Source organism: Ruditapes philippinarum, unplaced genomic scaffold (genome assembly GCF_026571515.1).
Source record: "Ruditapes philippinarum isolate M1 unplaced genomic scaffold, ASM2657151v2 ctg838_1_1_1_1, whole genome shotgun sequence".
Lineage (NCBI taxonomy): Eukaryota > Metazoa > Mollusca > Bivalvia > Venerida > Veneridae > Ruditapes > Ruditapes philippinarum.
Genome location: NW_026860881.1, coordinates 2,477 through 18,931, shown reverse-complemented (window position 1 = coordinate 18,931; position 16,455 = coordinate 2,477). Strand labels below are relative to the sequence as shown.

Here is a 16,455-nt window from a genome sequence, read left to right as displayed (position 1 = left end):
ATATTATTTGAAGGATTTTTGATTGCTAACTTAATTTAAATGTTAGGGTTATAATTATATCAGCATCGAATACTCGCTGTCCTGCTTATGATTATTTACATGTATTTATTCAAAACAGAAGGGGTACAAGCATCGATCCCTCGGTGACTCCATTTATAACCGGTATTGCAGCAAAAAAGAATCTAGTAAATGATACTATTTATGAGCTTTTGATATATTTAATGTCATTGTTATGCATTTCAAAGACGCATCTTATCAAAAAGCTTTGCTTAAGGTAAATAATTTTATTTTCAGTTCATTATTTTAAGGTATGATCAAGCATTTCCTCTTATGTAAATATGGGAAACTCACAAAGACACAGTAAAGAAGCTTCAATCTTTAGATATATCAGAAATATACCGAAATGAGTAAATAAAAAATCAATTAAAAGCAGCTATGTACGATTAATTTCTATTGGTGACATTTTTAAGGTATAAAGCTTGAGGGCAAATATTTGGGCGGTTACGAAATTTTAGGTAATTTCTACTGCATTATTCTGTAAAGTTCTAATGTAGTACTAAGCCGGATCTGCATGATCATAATTGTATTTATCTTTAAACGAAATAAAATGGTAACAATCTCAAGTACATACAAATGTTTTTACAAGTAGATTAAAGCTTATGTTAGAATCAATGTATATTATCATGTTTATCATATCTTTTCATAAAAGCACATTATAACGTTCCTTTGTTAATTGCACTCAAATTGTTTAAGACAAGATATAAAACCTCTTACAGGTTTAGAAAAGGAAGAGACTTTGCATAAGTTATTGAGAGGTCATTTCCGGGAGCCAATACCTGTACAATGTCCTTACTCGTTTTACAACACGATACTTCAATGTTGGCATCAAATTCCGGATTGTAGACTAACATTTGATTTCCTGTACAATTTTCTTGATGACTTTGAAGTTGCTTCGGAGCCTGTAATGGTTCTAGACGGTAATACACTATAATTTAATTTAATTTAAATAAACTTTGTGTATTGTAATTAATCATTACCAAAAGAAAAAACACACAATAACTAGACTTTCTAAGTGTCAGATTTGGTCGGTTTATTATTTTTAGCAGTTAATATCTTCACTGTGATACGTTTAACATTTAAATCTGGTTTTGGTGGCGGTTTATATAAATAGAAAACAAGGGGGCATTGGCCCCATAGAGCTCACCTGAAGACATACTGTTATTTGTGTAGGGTACATTTTAAAAATAGGGGCAAACTTTCAACATCCATGGTAGAGGACCTATAGATGATATTATATACCAACTTGAAATATCTAAGCCATAAGCATTTTACCTTCAGACAAGAAGTTTTTTAAGTGTTTTCTATAAACATATAAGGACAACCTATGACTCCGGGACGAGGCTAATTTTGACCCCAGGGCCATGACTTAGTAATCTTGGTAGAGTTCGGCATTTTCTAGTAGGGTGGTTTCAATATTCCTACTTGAATAATGTTGAATCACCCTTACGATATGTTGCCTGCTTTTTAAATTTGTCTTTTGACGTCTTATCTATGATACGCAGGCTTCATAACCTCTGGTCCCCTTTCAAAATTCCATTTTATTTAGTTCCGCCCATTGTTTTCTCGTTTAGGGCAAACTGTTTTTATTACTTAGGGGACCATACGCCGCTTTTCATGGAATGGCACTACTGTGTCACATTGAGGGGTCCATGATAACCGCCGTATGAATACATCTGCTGATGTTTCTAAATTCAAAATTTTACTATTTTATGTTTAAATGTTGAATTCTGCCTAAGCCGGTGCTAGGGGGTGTGGACGGTAACTTGCACTTTCCAGTACCGTCCATGAACAGGCTCAATCAAACCGAGCCTGCAACATTTTCAATTTTGTCGTGTTGGGCTTTCTTTAGGGATTCTGTTTTACTATTATTTTTTTCAAGTAAGAATACTGGAATCACTCAAGTCGATATAAGGTCTAAAAGAAGAAATTAACCACAGGCATGTACGCACAACTATTTTGTCTGAAAGATCTTGAAAGACCGAAAATGTTAAAAGTCTTTGATTTCATGTACGGGGCGACTTTTTAAGACCTACACATGTCACAAATAACACTGGTGTGGCAATAACATAGAGGAAAAAAGGAATCCCTAAAGAATCCTCAAAACGAGAAAATTGAAAAAATTGCCGGCTCGTTACAGCTTTTGTATTGACTTCGGTCTACTCAACTCTGCAAAGTTTGATACAGAATATTGGTAATGATGAGGATGTGATTGCAAAACTAGGAGACGATTCTTTACAAAAATTTATTGCACCAACTTTTTTGCAAATATCTATTGAAGCAAATTCGGAATATCTGATAGCATTTTTTTTACAACAGAAGGTAGTTACCAATACAATACAGAAAGATGCCATTGAATTGGTCAATTCTGGACCAACGTTTAATTGGATGTTGCGAAATTGCTTTTAGGGAAAAGATTTCCTTATAACTGCGTGACCATGTTTTTGAACATACATACATATCGTGGGAGAGACATATAAAGATGTTGTTTAAAAGAATAAGAGACATAGCGATTACAGTTAAACCTTCTCAATGTATGATTGGTTATGAGAGTATACCATTTACAGGCTATATTGTTTGCAACAGTCAAATAAAAATGAAAGGTGACACATTGATAGAAATAAGAGACACAACACGACCAGAGACAAAGATGCAAGTGAGACCATTTCATGGTCTAGCTGGATATTGCAGAACATTCATTTCTTCATTTACAGAAATTACTGCACCATTTACAGATCTCACGAACAAAGGACACACAAATTATATGGAATCCAGAACATAAAATAGCCTTTAAGGCATAAAAGCAAGTATTGGCATGATAACCTTTACTACGACTTCAAGACTTCGACCACCTAAAGACGTTTGTTTTGCAGCGAAATGCTTCTGGCTGCACTTTTTAAACAGTTTGAAGATGGTCTTGTTCCAAATTGTTTACGCGAGTAAAGAGAACGACATTACTCGGTTATTGGAAGGGAGTGTCTTCCAATGAGTTTTTGAATTAAGAAATTAATGAATGTTTCTAAGGAATAGAATTTGTGCTGCACACGGACCAAGCTTGTTTGACATACATTCAAATGTTGAAAGTTTAGAGTGTCACATCATGAGATGGACATTGTTTCTACAAAATTATTAGTTTAGAATAGAAACTGTTCAAGGAAAGTACAACGTACGTGCTTATATCCTAAGTAGGCTCGACTCCTTAAAAGAGACATTGTAGATTACTCATCTGTTTTGAAAACAGTGGACGAGACAGACTGAGTGTTCGAACTTGGTACCATGTTTCCAAATTCAAAAAACTGTAAATAATGTCTTCAAAATTTAAAGCCAGTTGTGTTATATGATAGACGTACTGGGAAATTAGTAAGAAGAGTATATATACACTTCACAGTCCAAATTGTAATTGCAGCATATGATAATTATTTGTCTAAAATTGTTGTTAACCAATTACAGTAATATTTTGTGCAACTGAAGCCTTTCAAAATTGACTAATTCGGCAAATAGTGAATAACAGAATATCAGAATCCTTTAAGAAAGCCCAACACGGCAAATTGAAAATGATGCATCCTCGGTTTTTTATTGAACCTATTCATGGACGGTAGAAAGAATTCAACATTTAACATGAACTGGCAAAATATTGAATTTTGTAACATCCGCAGATGTGTTCATATGACGCTCATCATATAGTTCCTTACTAAAAGAATGTGTGTACCCTAAACGAGAAAGCATTGGTCGAAACTAAATAAAACGTAATTTTGAAAGGGGATCAGAGTTATGAAGCCTTCAAAAGACAAACTTAAAAAGCAGGCAACATATCCTAAAGTTGATTAAATAGTATTCAAGGGAGGAATACTTGAACAACCCGACCGGAAAAACACCAAATTAGAAAGAATTAAAAGAATACAAAAACATGCACACACAACATTAATATCGTGCGGAACGATCTTCAAGGATCGAAATTATAACATCTTTAGTTAAATGTACTAGTTAATCCTAAGATTTGACTCAGAAAAACATTGCTATTGCAGAGTTTTGAGTTAGTTTGGCATGACTGTACAAAATATTGTTAGTATCTGTTTAATAGATAGGGCGGACAGTGGTATCCTAAATTTTAGTCTATGTAATGTGGATTTTGAATGTAGATTTGTTTAAATGCCTATCATACTGTCTTATTTACAATTGTTGTTAAAGGCATTAAATAACTAAAGGCCTACTCTATTGCTGGGCGTCCATCTTTATAATAATTGTGTAGAGAAATATATTGCTCGTCAGGTGTGTTCGGGATAAGCTTGTTTGGTTGTTTTTAATATATTCATTGAGCTTTAAGAAATCGCTCTTGAACTGTTACTTTCTAAACTGAACAGTAATGGTGAATTAGTATTTTGTATGGAAGTTAACATATTACTTTTTAACATTCTGCTTCCTTTATGACAAATTATTTCACATCCAGTCTTTGTTCTCTTTTTCTGTACGAAATTTGCTTTTGTCATAGTTTTATTTTAACAATAGGTTAATCTTTTAAATTTGGTTTGCAACTTCATAATTAGTTAAAGAAGCAGACGTTTGTTTACATGTTTTGTTACGGGGATGAGTTTTTATAAACAAATTTACAATTTTTATGCATTTACTATTTTGCAATGATTTTTAGCTATTTTATTTTTAAAGAAGAAGATGGTATTGTAACAGTCATGTCGGCGTGGACGTTGATGTTGCCGTCCGCAAACTTGTATGTTGATCAAAACTGTTAAGGTTCTTGGTGAATTGTCTTCATTCTTTGCCACAGTAAGCAATCCTTGGGACAAGACTTTTCAGAAGACTAACGTTGACATTTATCCATAAATGACCTTGACCATCAAGGTCAAATGTCCAAATTAGGCTTGTTTCTTGCTTTAAGTGGCTACAACTTTTTTTTTTTTTAATATATTGTCTTTAAACTTGAACAGAATAATATTTTTTGAGTTTACCAGAAAGACATTGACCTTTACTCATGTATGATATTGAGCTTGAAGGTCACATTAATAAATATTTTTTTTTGCTTTAACTGGCTGTAACTTTGTTATAATTGAATGGATTGACTTTATTTTATAATAGAACATTATAAACTAGAATAAGACCTTCATTTATATCAAACTCAGATTGGCCTTGGCCTTTTATGACATGATGAATTTTCACTGATTTTTGCTTTAACTGACTTATCTTGGTATTTGATAAATAGTTTCTCTTCATACTTGGACATAACAGCATTTTGAACAAGACTTCTTAATTCTTATGTTATTTTGTTGTGATTAATGCTTCCGAGGGATCACTTTGTTTCCAGAATTTTCTGAAAGATTGAACTGACCTTTAACTTGCGCTTTAAATGATCTTTACCTTAATTCATCTGTGGACAAAACACCAATTATGACCCGACAGACATGTGAAATAATTTAGAGGTTATCTTGATTTTTTTATATTATATTTTCTTAACATAACATGCTCTCAAAGGTTTATTTAAACGTTTGCCCTTTTTGGAGTAGGGAACAAGAATTTCTTATGATGTTTTCAACTACATTGAACAAGCAAAAGCATTAATTTCCAAGTCTTAGTACATATATTCGGATAAACACATCCGTTACGACTTGACTTCTTATAAACTTTTTTAAATGCAAACATCACAAGGCCACATTCTATTTAATTAGGTTACCAGTCTAAGTTGATAAAAAAATGGACATTGAAGATTGAAAAGGAAGAGCAGACGAGAGGAAAATTAGAAGATGAAAAAGAAGAGATAACAAACAAATCGGATGATCCAAACGAATACGCATTTCCTAACGTAAAGACTGGTAAAATATGAAATTTCACTATAAAACACAGCATTGTTTCGTTCATTTGACGAAATGATTAAAACATCAATCAGCCGACTTTACGAACTATATTTTTTAAGATTGAATTATTTACTGTAGGCGTTTGCCTTTAACATTGATTGAATAAATGATTAATGCAACTTTTTCAACATATCATAATTATTATTATAGAATAAACTTTAATATATTTAGTTTCAACATATTTGATTTAAACTTATCCGTGATATTTGACTTCGCAAAGAGCGACTTTACCCTGCCTTGTCCGCTCTCCCTTGTTGAGTTTTGTATTCATAATTTAGCAGATGAGATCAATTACGAACATACACTAAATTTTTCAATTTTATAAACGAAAATATTTGAAAAATTTCTTCAGTCTGTTTCGTTATGAAATCAATTTTTCTTGAAACTCGGGTTTGATTGAAGGAAATACAAATATTTATCATGTATTTAGCACAGAATTTCGAAATTATTTTTCAGCATCTACAGGGTCTATAATTTATTATATCGAATCAAACCAAATGAAAGATATATTATGATCATCATCGTTTTATCGTTAAGTAATTGTCTTTTTTTAGTTATTGTTTTCATTTTTGGTCATCGATGAATAATCTAGATCTTGGAATATATTTACAAAATGTAGATTCTGAATTTTCATAGAAATGGTATTTGCTTATATAAATACACAATACAAAAGACAAGGGTGTACTTGCTTTACATTGTGTATACTCGTAGTAGTGGTAGATAACTGTCGAAAGAATTCGACTTACTAGAAATAGGAAGTTCATAAATATCATTTGCAAAAGTCCCTTAATATAAGGAACACATGATACATTAAAGCTTTTTTTCTTTATGCAATATGAATTATCGTCCGGTTAGCTGTATTAGTAGAGCGTTGGACTGTGAATCGGGCGACGCACGTTCGATTCCCGGACGATGAAGGTCACTTGATGTAATTGATCATCATAATTTCTTTTTACTGTCCTTCGCACTGTACCTCTGCTGTGGCATGTCAGGGATTATCAGTGCCAAGAAATGATCTGGTGGCTGAACATTCAAAGTGGCTTACTGTCCTGATCAAGGGGGTAAACTACCAACACCACCACTGAAATATTGAATAAATTTATTCGTTTATACATATGATGGAACAATGATGATATATATTTTGGCATTTGTGATAAAGTACCAAACATAGGGCCGATAATTATACATGTACTATACTTTGATCAAATTGTTCCAAACTTTTAACTATCAGATTTGTTTATTTCATTCCTTTACATAAAATCAATGTTCCATGATAAGTACATCTCTCTTATAGCTTATTTATTACTCTAGATACACTTATTGATCAAACTGAAAGCAACAAAAATGTTGACATAACTCCAGGATTTGATGCGACAGCCTTGTATGATTACACAGCAGGTATTTGTAATAAATTTCTTTTTGTGCGCTTGCTTGCGTGCGTGCATGTGTGTGTGTGCGTGTGTGCGTGTTTGTGTGTTTTAGAAAATAAAATACTGGTTATAAAATATTGCATAAAACTAGAATCAGAAAACTAGAAACACTTTCGTTGGTATAATCACAATGGATTGTTTTAAAAACATATATAAGCACTCTGATTTCCTATGTAGCTGAGCTATAAAATGTTAACACTGTCACACCCTGGCTATGTTTTAAATAACTAGTTACATTGAATAAATGGATCCATTTGTTTCTTCATTTTTATTAAGATGAATTCTTTATCTTATTAACTTATATATTAAATGTTACAATGTGAACAGAAAGAAAATATTTATCGGGTTTGAAAACTGCAAAAAAAGTTGAAAAAAGGATAAAGTATTACGGGGTGTACTTTTGCAAAAAAGGACAATATTTTTGATGTTTGTAATATCGATAATTTGTTGTATGTAATGGCTTTTACGTTTGCGAACAAAATACGTTTATAACTAATAATAAATGTTTAATTCTACACAGAGGCTGATGACGAGATATCTTTGGACCCTGGCGAAATCATAACAAACATAGAACCGATAGATGAAGGTTGGTGGATTGGGACAACGGCAAATGGAGTACGTGGGATATTTCCAGCCAATTATGTGGAAGTCTGTGCAAGAAGTACGTGGTTTTAAAAATTTGCCCCAAGTCGTCGCTGAGCAGAGCGAAATTTAAGAAATAAAAAGGCGAGGGCGCGCAGCGAAAACACGCTGATTGATTTTTGATCCGCGTCCCCGCCACCTTTACTTGTTAATTCTCGACTTTTCGCTTGACGGGGTCGCAAGTTATTTTTATTAAACTTTGCCCCGCGCTCCCGCTTATTAGCCTGTTAACCCTCTGCGCCCCAATCATTTTAACTTGTTTAATCTCGACTTTTCGCTTGGCGGTGTCGCTGGGCGAAAACACGAATGGCACAAATCAGCCACCATAATTTACTCCTATCAGAGAATACTGTCTGAGATAAACTGTCAAAACAATTCGACTAACAAGTTAAATGTTGATGCTGCATATCAAAGACGCCGCAAAATGATGTGAACAGTCACAGGTAATGTATAAAATCAGCAATTGCTCTCTACAGTCTGCAGTTGAATATCCGCATATATTGGCATATGATGCAGTGAATAAATGAAGACGAAAACAAGCTTGAGAACAAAAGTGTGTTCCGGTGCCGGGAATCGAACCCGGGCCGCCTGGGTCTATAAACTATTGCATAAATTCACAAAGTAATGCCATGTCAGAAATTCTGAATACTAAGTAAACAATGTTTGTCTGTTTTGATAAAGACTGAAAGGTCTACTCCAAGCAAAACAAATTTGGTAACAAATAAAAATGAAATGATTGGTAAACAATAAATTTAAGACAAAGACAGAGATAGAGAAAAAAACTAGTTTTTATTGAACTTTTAAACGTATTTTCGTTGTTATTAAATGATTTGTATGAATAAAATAATAAAGAATGAAACGTTTTGTAATGAAATATTACACGTTTTTTCGGTAAATATGGTAAATTACCAAAATAGTATGCATGCTAAAATAACCTTAGAAGGCGACTACGAAAATAACATTTGTAAACATGGTTCATAACTTATATTTAAATTTAATAACAACAAAATTACGTTTTTAATACATTATATTAATTTTGTAGATCTGATCTTATTTTCGCTTTACACGGCCATTTGAAGTATTTTCGTACGTATGTATTTTCGGTTCAAACTGCACTTTTTTAGATATTTTTTTATTCTGAAATTTTGATTTGCTGTAAAATCATTCAAATAATGCATTAATATATAATTAACATAATTATTTAAACAGATAAATGCACTATTTCAAAAAATAAATCTTATTTTCGTAGCCTCAATCTTGTTTTCGCGAAAATAGCTTATGTTTGGTATCGTGGTTTACACCTACTAGGGTATTATGGTTAAAAAATATTACCAAAATCCACCTAGCCTACAAGAAATACTCCCCGACTGACCGAGGCATAATTAAATGTTTGTCTACTAAATTTAAGATTTACACTTCAACCTCTTTTTATTATTTTTCAAAATGCAAGTTTTCACTTTTCCGTGTTTGTTGTAAAACATATTCTATATATCGTTGATACACTATATAGATTGAAAATGTATTACGGTAATTAAAGAAATTACGTTGATTATACCCTGATTTCCTCAACCGCAACTTTTCGGCCCTTTCTGTTGATATTGATAATAGCCGAGGATATTCCGCTCGATAATTCCTGCTTTAGAATATAGACTGGCTCAATGGCACGTTATTTTATCGGTAAATTATATAAAAAAAGTAAAAAGCATGTGATATTTAACTATGGAAATATGACTTTTGTTGAACGATTATTTAATTCCATGACGCTCGGGGACATGTTGATCATCAGAAAAAATATTTTATCCGAAAATCTGAAAATTTTGCAATTTTGTTAGAACAAAAAAATTAAACAAAAATAAGACTTAAATTTTCCCCATTGCTTACTGAACGAATGCGTATCTACTAGACGCCGCGTGCACGCGACGTCTAATAAGAAAGGGAAAGTTTAAAAATATTATTTCCTAAATTTCCTTAACATTTGGAACACATGATACATAAAAGCTTTGTATGATTTTTTTTTCTTTATGAAATATTGAATGACCGTCCGGTTGGCTCAAAAGGTATAGCGTTGAATTGTGAATCGGGCGACTCGTGTTCGATTCCAGGACCATAAAGGTAACTTGATTTAATCGATCATCTATTGTCATCGCCACATTACATCTGCTCTGTCATGTACAGAAGTCATCAGTGCCCAGGAACGATCTAGTGGTTGTACTGTTCTTGACAATGGGTTGACGATCTAATGACCACTGAAATATCAAATTGATATAATTGTATATACATTGTTTATACATTTATCATATGAAGTGGACGGTGATTATGTTAATAAACTTGTATATACATCTGTCAATTGAAGACAGCCGTGATGAAATACTAAACAAAGGGTCAAAAATTACACGAAACTTCGATCAAATTGTGACGAAGTTTGAACTATCGGTATTGTTTATTTCTTATTTTTGACCATGATAATTACATCTCTCTTTTCGCTTATTTATTTCTCCAGATATACATATTGATCAAACTGCAAGCGACAAAGAGGTTGACATTACACCAGGATTTGATGCGAATGCCTTGGACGACTACACGGCAGGTATATTTGATGCATTGTTAGAAAAATACTGTTATCTTCATAAAAAACATTCAATAGAGCTAGATAAGAATAATCACAAGATGACCAAAACGCTTTACATCCAATGTAACTCAACTGAAATATTTCATGCTTAAATCGATCGATTGTTTACTTCTTGTCCATATGTTTGTCCCATGACAAATCATCTTTCATATCATTGCAAACAACACAATACTATAATAAATCCCATTTCTTTCTTAATGTTGGTCATGTAATACTTCTGACCTACATAATGATCAAAGTACAAACAACAGAAGTGTTGGTATTACTCCAGGGTTTGATGTAACTGCCTTGCGTGGTTTCACTGCTGGTATTTGTTATGAATGCCATTTTTATGTATTTAAAATCGAACTATAGAAATTGATATTCAGAAAACATTAACATAAGAGACATTTTGTAGGACTAGAATGAGATTATTTGACATTAAAACTGACCGGGTATGAACAATTAATGTGATCATGTGTGTATTAAACATTTTATATACATTCTATATCAACCCTGACATAAAATTTGGAAAATTCGTATCTAATCAGTTAGATTTAAATCATTGTTATGTTTATTCAACTCAACTCAATTTTTTTTTCATAAAACATACAATATATATTTTTATATAGGCAGAAGATATTTTATAAATATCAAGATGTTGATATTAATGATGAAAAGGAAATTATTTACGGTTAAAATAGTGTAAAAAAACTACTGCGGGATGCAGTTAGCAAATACACCGACCACTCATTTGCTGTTTGAAAAAGTGTAGACTAATTTGTTGTATAGAAATGCCATTACATTTGCCTGTTAAAATACACAATATAAAGGCAATGGTTGCAATTGCTACATACTTGTATTTAGTTATACTATCAAAATATTTGTACTAACAAGAAAGGGAAAGTTCATAGACATTATTTCCTAAATTGCCTTAATATTCGGAACACATGATACATTAAAGCTTTATATGTTTTTTTTTATGAAATATAAAATAACCTTCCGGTTAGCTAAAAAGGTAGAGCGTTGGATTGTGAATCGGACGACTCGTGTTCGATTCCCATACGATGAAGGTTACTTGATACAATTGATCATCATGAATTCTTTCTACTGTCATATGCACATAACATCTGCTCTGTCATGTACAGAGGTTATCAGTACCCAGGGCCGATCTGGTGGCTTAACTGTGCTTTTTCACTCTAAGTGGCTTACTGCTGTGATCAAGAGGGTGAACTGTCTAATCCACCACTGAAATATCAAAAATTGATATAATCATATATACATTTGTCTTATGAAGAGGACGATTATTATATTATTATACTCGTATATACATCTGTCATTTGAAGACAGCCGTGATGAAATACTAAACATAGGGTCAAAAGTTACACGATACTTCGATCAAATTGTGACGAAGTTTGAACTATCGGTATTGTTTATTTCTTTTTTCTTTCTTTAAATAAGATCAACCCTCCATGATAAGCACATCTTTCTTATTGCTTATTTATTACTCTAGATACACATATTGTTCAAACTGAAAGCAACAAAAATGTTGACATTACATCAGGATTTGATGCGACAGCCTTTAGCGATTACACAGCAGGTATTTGTTACAATAATGTCATTTTTTATGTATTGTTGAAAATTAAATACTGGTTATAACAATATTGCTTAGAAGTTCGCACTGCAAGATCTTTGTTATGTTTTAAATAATTAGTTTCATAAAATAAACTGGTCCTATTTTGTTCTTTATTTCTCTTTCGATGTTCTATCTTCGTTAATAATTCATTATCTTATTAACTTATTTATTAAATCTTAAATGTTACAATTTGTACAGAGGACGATAACGAGATATCTTTTGACCAAGGCGACATAATAACAAATATAGATCCAATAGATATTGGTTGGTGGATAGGAACAACAGTAAATGGAGAACGTGGGAAATTTCCAGCACATTATGTGAGAGTTTGTGTAAAACGTACGTGAGAACAAATTATATTGTTCTTTCCTTTATTGCAATGAAATCAATGATGTAAACAACGCCATACTATAATTAATCTTGATTCTGTCTTTATGTCGGTCATTTAGTACTTCAGACATACATGGTGATCAAAGTACAAGGAACAGAATTGTTGATATTACTCCAGGATTTGATGTAACTGCCTTGTGTGGTTTCACTGCAGGGATTTGTTATGAATGCCATTTTTATGTATTCAAAATCGAACTGTAGAAATTGATATTCAGATGACATAAAAACAAAAGACATTTTGTAGAACTAGAATGAGATATTTTAACATTTACCCGACGGCGTATGAGCAGTTAATGTGATCATGTGTGTATTAAACAGTTCATATACATACTATCTCTGACTCAACTTTGGAAAATTAAATCTAATCAGTTAGATTTAAATAATTGTTATGTTTATTCAACTCGACTCAAAAAATTTTATTTCATAAAACATACAATATATATATTTATATAGGCAGAAGATATATAAATATCAAGATGTTGATATAAAAGATAAATAGGCAAAATTTTACGGTTAAAATACTGTTAAATAAGTACTACGGAATGAAATGAGCAAATACACCGACCACTCATTTGCTGTTTGCAAAAGAGTATACTAATTTGTTGTATAAAAAAGCCATTACATTTGCCTGATAAAATACACAATATAAAGACAAGATTTGCAATTGCTATATACTTGTATTGTGTTATACTGTCAAAGTAATTGTACTAACAAGAAAGGGAAAGTTCATAGACATTATTTCCTAATTTGCCTTAATATTCAGAACACATGATACATTAAAGCGTTGTATGATTCCTTTTAAGAAATATTAAATAACCGTCCGGTTAGCTCACAAGATAGAGCGTTGGACTGTGAATCGGGCAACTCGTGATTGATCGTCATGAATTCTTTCTATTGAATCCGCACATTACATCTGCTCTGTCATGTACAAAGGTTATCAGTACCCAGGGACGATCTGGTGGCTTAATGTGCTTTTTTACTCTAAGTGGCTTACTGCTGTGATCAAGAGGGTGAACTGCCTAATCCACAAATGAAATATCAAAAATTGATATAATCATATATACATTTGTCTTATGAAAAGGACGATTATTATATTATAATACTTGTATATACATCTGTCATATGAAAACAGCTGTGATGAAATACTAAACATAGGGTCAAAAGTTACACGACACTTCGATCAAATTGTGACGAAGTTTGAACTATCGGTATTGTTTATTATTTTTTTCTTGAAATGAAATCAATGTTCCATGATAAGTGCATCTCTCTTATCGCTTATTTATTTACTCCAGATACACATATTGACCAAACTGTAAGCAACAAAGATATTGACATTACACCAGGATTTGAAGGGAAACCGTTGGACGACTACACAGCAGGTATGTTTGGTGCATTGTTAGAAAAATACTGTTATCTTCATAAAAACATTTAATCGAGCTAGATATGTATAATCACAAAATGATCAAAACTCTAAACATCCAATGTAAAAAAAATCTGGAAACAAAGTGATCCCTCGGGAGCATTAATCACAACAAAATTACAAGAGAATTGTAACTCAACTGAAATTATTTCATGCTTAAACCGATCGATTATTTACTCCTTTGTCCATATGTTTGTCAAACATTTTATATCCATGACAAATTATCTCTTATATCATTGGAAACAACGCAGTACTATAATTAATCTTATTTCTATCTTAATGTTGGTCACGTAATACTTCAGACCTACATGATGATCAAAGTACAAGCAACAGAATTGTTGATATTACTCCAGGATTTGATGTCACTGCCTTATATGGTTTCACTGCAGGTATTTGTTATGAATGTTATTTTATGTTTTCAAAATCAAACTATAGAAATTGATATTCAGATAACATAAACTATAAAAAACACATTTTCTTGAACTCGAACGAGATCGTTTGACACTAAAACCGACCGGGTATAAACAATTATTGTGATCATGTGTCTATCAAACATTTTATAAACATTATATCTACTCTTATATTATGTTTGGGAAATTGTTAACTTATCAGTTAGATTTTGATCATTATTATGTTTATTCAACTCAACTCAAATTTTTTTTTGCATTAAACATACAATATATATTTTAGCATCAATAATAAGCAGAAGACATAAAGATATCAGGATGTTAATACAAAACAGAAATAGCAAAATATCTTACGGTTTGAATACTGTTAAAAAAGTTGAAATAGGACAAGTGCTGCGAGATGCAGTTAGCAAATTATCCCATCATATATTTGCTGTTTGTAAAAATGTATTAATAATTTGTTGTATTTAATGGCTTTTATATTTGCGAACAAAATACGTATGTAATTGATAATAAATTTTTGATTATATACAGAGACTGATGACCAGATCTCTTTTGATCCGGGCGACATGATAACAAACATAGAACGGATAAATGATGATTGGTGGAGAGGGACGACGGCAAAGGGAATACGCGGGCTTTTTCCAGCTACTTATGTTGAAGTTCATGAAATCACTTATGCTGAAGTAAAAAATCAAAATAATGTACAAAAGATAATTGAACGCATGCAACTGAATTAAAACTTTCAATAAAACAGCAATGCTTCGGCAAAGGACGTCATATTTGTAAAGTAAAATGCGTTTAAAAAGAGAAAACACGAAATATCATATACAAGTGAATTACGTTACACAAAATATTATAGGTAATTGTCTAATCAGTGATTAGACTGATGACTGCATCCGCAATAATGTATAGATACCAAACCATAACAGAGCTAAAAGTTAGAAAATGTAATTTTTGAATGAGGAACGAATACAATTGTTTTCTTTTTTATATTCATTTTAAGTTTTGAATTCATTTATATTGTGATTTAGTTAATCCAAATTGTTTCATATGAGTCATACAATTATGATAGACTTGCTTTATATATTGTTTAATATCTTTGACGAAATATATAGAAATAATAAAATGTTTTTGCTTTTCTCAGAAACAATTCTAGACAGATTTCACAGTAGATAAACGAAATTACAGAACAGTGCCTTGCAAGCCTATACAAATCCAATGTGTAGCCTGTCTTGAGATTACAAACACGTGACTTCCTTGTTCTTTCGAGCCTTTATATTTTAACTTGAACTTTTCTTGCGATAACAGAAGTAGACTTGTTATTATACTATATAGATGAAATAAAGATGTGTGTAGAACTATTTTGATAGTTTTAAGCTTTGAAATATCTTGGCCGTCTTATAGTCTTTGCTCTTTGTTTATATAATTGGTAAATATTAAGGATATCATATTTCATACTTTCATTTTATACTTATAAAACAAGCCTAGTTAAGAAGAGAAAAATATTCGTGTAATGAAATTACCACATTGACATATACAGCAGAAAATGGGAAATCAGAATTAATCGCACATCGGTTCAAGTTAAAAGATGTCTGACAGGTTTAACAATATGTTTTTTAGATGTTTGACTATTGAAACTAATACTTATAAAGATGTTCGACACGTTGAAATATATGTCATCACGATGTTTAAAAGGTTAAACTATAACTTATAAAGATGCCCGACAGGTCAAACTATAACTTAAACAGATCTTAGACAGGTTAAATTGTAAGTTATAAAGATGATGTTTGACAGGTTAAACTAGAAGTAATAAAGATGTCTAAGAGTTTAAACTATAAGTTTTAAAGATGTTTGACAGGTTAATCTATATGTTATAAAGATATTTGACAGGTTAAACTATAAGATGTAAAGATGATTGACTGTCGAAACTACAAATTATAAAGATGTCTTACAGGTTAAACTATAAGCTATGAAGATGTTTAAAAGGCTAAACTATAACTT

General features: G+C 31.7%; 1 protein-coding gene across 2 annotated transcripts in view; it reads left to right on the top strand.

Moving 5' to 3' along the window:
• The window catches only part of LOC132713703 (uncharacterized), a 36,174-nt gene extending 20,014 nt beyond the window's left edge, over positions 1–16,160 (top strand). The window contains exons 13-22 of one of the 2 annotated variants that reach the window (XM_060696378.1): positions 777–977; positions 5,733–5,876; positions 7,230–7,316; positions 7,869–8,009; positions 10,491–10,577; positions 12,112–12,198; positions 12,433–12,573; positions 13,917–14,003; positions 14,347–14,433; positions 14,986–16,154. In XM_060696378.1, coding sequence (XP_060552361.1) covers positions 777–977; positions 5,733–5,876; positions 7,230–7,316; positions 7,869–8,009; positions 10,491–10,577; positions 12,112–12,198; positions 12,433–12,573; positions 13,917–14,003; positions 14,347–14,433; positions 14,986–15,191 — 1,268 coding nt within the window. In that variant the 3' untranslated portion in view covers positions 15,192–16,154. Of the gene's footprint in view, positions 1–776; positions 978–5,732; positions 5,877–7,229; positions 7,317–7,868; positions 8,010–10,490; positions 10,578–12,111; positions 12,199–12,432; positions 12,574–13,916; positions 14,004–14,346; positions 14,434–14,985 lie in introns of both variants that reach the window. The other variant, XM_060696379.1, reaches the window with a different exon arrangement.
• The last annotated feature ends 295 nt before the right edge of the window (positions 16,161–16,455 follow it).